This window comes from Macrotis lagotis, chromosome 6 (genome assembly GCF_037893015.1).
Source record: "Macrotis lagotis isolate mMagLag1 chromosome 6, bilby.v1.9.chrom.fasta, whole genome shotgun sequence".
Classification (NCBI taxonomy): Eukaryota; Metazoa; Chordata; class Mammalia; order Peramelemorphia; family Peramelidae; genus Macrotis; species Macrotis lagotis.
In genome coordinates, this window is record NC_133663.1 from 119,587,932 (window position 1) to 119,593,881 (window position 5,950).

At 34.2% G+C, this 5,950-nt stretch overlaps 1 protein-coding gene across 1 annotated transcript; it reads right to left on the reverse strand.

Moving 5' to 3' along the window:
• Nucleotides 1–384: 384 nt before the first annotated feature.
• On the reverse strand, nucleotides 385–789 carry LOC141491805 (small ribosomal subunit protein eS10-like). Its single transcript, XM_074192611.1, has one exon. The coding sequence runs from the start codon at nucleotides 787–789 to the stop codon at nucleotides 385–387; it is 405 nt and encodes a 134-aa protein (XP_074048712.1).
• Nucleotides 790–5,950: the final 5,161 nt, after the last annotated feature.

The window sequence follows — 5,950 nt, forward strand, 5'->3', positions numbered from 1 at the left end:
ATAAATATTTTTGTACATGTGAGTCTTTTTTCCTTTTTATGATCTCTTTAGGATACAGCATAGAGGCATTTCTGGATAAAAGTGCATGCACAATTTTATTACCCTATGAACATAGTTTCAAATTGCTTTTCAGAATGGTTGGATCAGTTAACAACTCCACCAAAAGTGCATTAGTCTTCCAGTTTTCCCACACCCCTCTCCACATTTATCATTTTCCTTTTCTGTCATATTAACTAATTTTATAGTTGTGATGTGGTAGCTAAGTATTGTTTTAATTTGCATTTCTCTAATCACTGATGATATAGATCATTTTTTCACCAAAATTTTATTCAATATGAAATATATCTCTATGGTTCTTATTGAGGATGTTGACCATATCCACGACTAAATCCACCTCTTAATTGGAACCCTGTTGCTGACCTGGGCCCCAAATTCAGCCTTCTTGTCAGCATTGGGGGAACAGCACTTCATCTGTATGTGTCTGTCAGCTTCACCTCGAATAAGCCTGGCAGGTCGCTCACCCTCCAGACATTTAGGCCTTGGTCTTCCTGTCTCAGGTCTTCTGTGAAGAGTGGAAGGCACAATCTCAGGGGACAGCTGAAGGTAATCCCAGAGGTACTGAATGCCCTCATTGGTGAGATACCAGTAGAAATGCCTCCTTGCAAACTGCTCCTTAACATAAACAGGAGACTTTAGAGACTGAATGACTTCAATGACATGGAGATTGGGCACATTCTTCTCTGCCAGCTCAGGATGCTTTGGCATGTGGACATCCTTCTTGGCTACCATTACGCGCTCCTTAAAAAGGAGTTCATAGATGGCAATCTGGTTTTGTTTTGTTTTTTGCAATGCAATGGCATTAAGTGATTTGCCCAAGGTCACACAGCTAGGCAAATCTTCAGGGATGAGGTTCTATCTACCGCATCACCTAGCTACCCCAATTGGGTTCTTCTTGGACATCAACATCTCGGTGGCGGAGACTGGTGCTGTTCTACACAAAGCCCAGGATAGAAAGGGGATATAAATCATTTCTTTTAGGTCTTTTGCAAGGCAAATGGGGTTAAGTGGCTTGCCCAAGGCCACGCAGCTAGGTAATTATTGAGTGTGTGAGACCACATTTGAACCCAGGTACTCCTGACTCCAAGGCCGGTGCTTTATCCATTATGCCACCTAGCAGCCCCCGATATTAATCATTTTTAATGACTAAAGATAGGTTTGATTTCTTCTTCAGAAAACTGCCTATTTATATCCCTTGAGCATAACTCTTACTTTTATATACTTGATTCAGTTCTATGCTCAGTTTAAATTTGAGAAATGAAGGCTTTATTTGGAAATCCTGCTTTAAAAATATTTAATGTGTTTTCATTGTCTATGTTACCTTTCAGCATAATATAATTTCCCTGCTCATCTCTTTTAATGAGGTTTATTTTTATTTTTATTTTTTGGTCTGAGGTCATGATTCCTATCTTTGCCAAAGTTCAGCTGCCACAGTACAGCTGAAGTCTATTAGATTTTATTCCAGCCCTTTAACACTTTTTGTGTCTTTCTGTTTAAAGCATATCTGTTGTAAAGAATTCTTTGTTGGATTCTGGTTTTTAATTCATTTTGGTATCTGCTTTCATTCTATTGCTAATCTCACTGAAATAACATTAAGTTATGATTATTGTGTTTTCCCATCCATCCCTTTTCTCCTATTTTCCTTGTCTTGTTTTTTATCCTGTCCTTCTTCAAAAGTTTATTTTGCTTCTAACTACTACCTCCTTTACTCTCCCTTGTATAATTCCACCTAATTTTTCTCCACCCATTACCTTCCTATTTCCTTATTGTTTATGTTCCATATATATATATACAACTAAGTATGTGAATAATTCCAGTGAGGTGAGGTTCAAGTAATGCCTCTGCTTCCTACCATTTTCCCCTCTATTAGAAGTTTTTCCTTGTACTCATCTTTTATGACAGAAAATTTTCCTTATTCTGCCTATCCCTTTGCCTTTCTCCCAGTACTTCCCTCTTTCTTATCCATTTGTTAATGTTGATCATTTCAACATTATTGACTCACTCTCTTTCACTCTGTCTATGTAATTTCCTTTTATCTGACCTAATAATGATTGAATTCTTCAGATTTACAACTGTATTCTCCCCATATAGGTGTGTGAAAAATTTAACTTTATTATCCTTTATGATTTCCTTCACGTTTGCCTTTTCATGCTTTTCTTGTTTCTTCTATTCGAATATCAAATTTTCTATTCTGCTCTAGTCTTTTATCAGGAATCTTTGAAAGTCCTCCATTTTATTAAATATTCATTTTGTCCTTGAAAACTTGCACTCACTTGAGCTAGTTAAGTTAGTCTTGGTTGTAATCTTAGCACCTTTGTCTTCTATGATATCATATATCAAACCCTCCATTTCTTAAGGTTGAAAGCTACCAAATCTCATGCAATTCTTACTGTAGTCCCACAATATTTGAATTTTTTGTTCTAGCTGCTTGCGATATTTTCACCTTCACCTGGCAGCTCTGTAATCAAGCTCTGATCTTTTTTGGAAGCTTTCATTTTTGATCTCTTTTTGGAGGTTATTGGTAGATTGTTGTTATTTCTAATTTTAACCTCTGCTTCTAGGATATGAAGGCAAGTTTCCTTGATGATTTCTTGAAATGTGAACTCTAGACTCTTTGTTTTGATCATATCTTTCAGGTAATCCAGTATTTATTAAATTATTCCTCCTAAGGGCAGCTAGGTGCCACAGTGGATAGAGCACTGAAGTCAGGAGTACCAGAGTTCAAATCCAGCCTCAGACACTTAATAATTACCTAGTTGTGTGGCCTTGGGCAAGCCACTTAACCCCATCTGCCTTGCAAAAAAACCCCTAAGTTATCCCTCCTCTATCTTTAGATCTCTTGTTTTTCCAATAGTTTAATTCACATTTTTCCTTGTCCTTCTCTGTTTTGACTTTATTTTAATTTTCTTGATGTCTCTTGGAATTCTTAGCTTCTATTTGTTGATTCTAATTATTTTAGGAATATTTCCTTGTTATTTTTCAAACATCTTTTTCATTTCCTAATTCTATGTTTTAAAGATTTCACTTCAGTGAAGTTTTGTACCTCCTTTTCTTTTCAATCAATTTTGCTTTTCAAAGAGTTCTTCTCTTTGATGAAATTCTATGCCTCTTTAACCAATAGTCTCATTATGTTTTTCAGGTGTTAGTTTCTTTACTCTCTTGTGTCACTTTCTTGACATTTTGTGTTACTTTAACAGAATTACATTCAATGTTTTTTTTCATTAATTTCATTGCATCAGTCTCATTTCTTTTCTGAATTTTTCCCCTTCTATTTTTATCTCTTTCCTTAACTCTTCCAGTAATTCTTGTTAAGATTTGGTCCAAGTAGTATTTTTCTTTGATTATTTGTTAGTTGTTCTTTTCTCATTATTATCATCTTCTTAGTTTATATCTTGCTCTTTCCTACCATAGTAGTAACTTTTTATGGTCAAATTCTTTTATTGTTGTTGTTATTTTTATTCTCCCAACTTATTTCTTAATTTTGAACTTTATGTTAAAGTTAAGCTCTTCTCATCAAGTGGTGCATAAGCATTGTCCTTTCTCTTTTCAAAGCTGTTCTGGAACTCTGTAAGCTTTGGTGCTTCATGCAGATGTGATCCTGGAAGAAGTATGGTCATTGATCTCCTGGTCTGTGCTTTACTTTTTGCTTTACTTTACCTTTCATTCCCTATAGCTTTAGCTTTCACCCCTCTTTGCTTTAGAATAATAATAACCATCCTTGCTCCTTTGTGCCCAGCCACCAACTTTACTCTTTGCCCTGGAACTTTGACCCAGAACTGTGCATTGGCAATAATGTTGCATGTTAGCACCTCCTCAACCTAGTGTCAGAAAATGGCCTCCTGTTAATCTCTTTCTGACCAGTTTGTTTTGTACTTTTATTAGCTTACTCAATAGAGCTTTTGAAGCCGCTGCTGTATTTGTTCTTTCCATGGTCATGTAAGTGGGTTCCATATAGACTTTCATGTTTGGTTGTCACAGGAGAAATCTACTTCTCCTGTAACCTCCTAAGTTTTCTTAAGCCAAAAATGTTTCACTGCTATTTTTGATTGATTCTGTAACCCCAAAATATTATATGAGTTTTTTTTTTTAAATTGTTTGGAAAGGAATGTTGGGAGAAACCATTTGGGTGACTGCCTCGAATCTACCATCTTGACTCTGCCTCTCTCCTTGTATTTATTTTAATTTCCTGAACATGGGTTTATAACCTTTTATCTCTTCTAGGGTTGTATCACCAAACAAAAACTTATCAAAGACAACATATAGAATTTACTATTTAGTTGTGAAAATATTGTAACCCATATTACCAAGGAGAATAATAATAAAATATAATAATGTCCATATATGAAAGAATGTTGAGGACCACAGTTTGGGATGTGGGCTGTGGGTAAGACGTACTTGATCCAGGATCTTGATGAGGAACATTAATTAATAAATAAATGGCTAGAATGTATCAAGAAAATATAAAAATAATAGATGAATAAAAATAATTATCATGTTAATAAAAATAAAAATACATGCACATATATATGTATCATATATTTCTATAAAAATAATAATCATGGTAACAGCTCTTTAACCATGAAAATTTTTGCAGAGTCACCATAGGGCTTATGAATACTGCATCTTCTCATGGTTTCTATGGCCAGGTATGTGATTATGGATCAAATGTCATACTATACAGTCTGTTCTCTAATGAAAGTTTCCATTTTTCTATTCACTTACTAAGCACATTGATTTCAATTGTTTCTTTAACAAGAAATAAATAAGAGAGGATTCAGTAACAACATTTAGATAACATTACAATTGGTAAGGAGGGTAACACTTGAATTTATCAGATCATAAAGCAGTTTTTTAAATGTTAATTAGGCATCTGATATTTCATTGAGTTTGTAATCTCCTATATAACTCCTAGTATATCTACTGATAAAATAATCAAATTCAGGTCATTCAGCTTCTTCAGTATATGAACCTTCCTAGCTGTCAATTAAAGCCTGTCAGTGTAATTGCCATTCAACCCTCTCCTCTGACCAAGAACTTCTGGAACTTACAAGGTTATTCTCTAATCCTGAATACATCCATCTTAGGCTAGGTACAATTACCTAAGAACAGGAAAGAATAAATACAGTAAGAGAAATAGGTAACAGGTAGGCATACAGATAGACATACCTGGTTTACCCAGGTAGGATATGGACTTCAAAAGATCATATATTCACTGAAAATGTAAGAGGGAGACTGAGTGGGCAACTTTATTTTGTCTATAAATTCAGTCAGAAAATTCTATGATTCCACATCTAATACAAAGTTTTTTTTTTTTTTTTTCCCATCATACAGCACAATTTCTTGGACAATAATCACACATGGTCAAAATCATTCTCTACCCCACTCACTGCTCCAGAAAATCTTTCATTTGGTACAAACATATTTCATAAAAGATAGGATAATCTCTGATACATGTGTGAAGTGTTTTGTAAACCTGAAAGCATTTTACTCTTACTGTTATCTAAAATTTCTCATTAAAAATATTTCAGAGAGAAATCATTCTAGAAAATTGCTGTCCTGTTTTTATTCCTTTAATTAAATAAATAATAATATAATTCCTAAAGACTGTTATAAAAGTTGAGGGGAGTGTGGATATTAAGTTACTTAACTACTATTGACTCATTTCCTTTTTTCTACCTAGATTTTAATATTAAGAATTTTGTTCTGATTATTACTTTTAAATTAATTGAAATGACTTATTTTTCTGCTTAATCAGTTAACTCTGACACCTCATCTCAGTTTATAAATTATAAAAATTATGTTCCCCAGAAGTTTTTATTTTTTTCTGTTCTCTCTCTCTGTTTACTTTTCTGTGTCCTCATCTATCTCTCCCTGTCTCCCAATGTAACATATC

Excerpts from the sequence above, each read along its gene's own strand:
- LOC141491805 (XM_074192611.1), bottom strand. The coding sequence starts at position 789 with ATGGTAGCCAAGAAGGATGTCCACATGCCAAAGCATCCTGAGCTGGCA.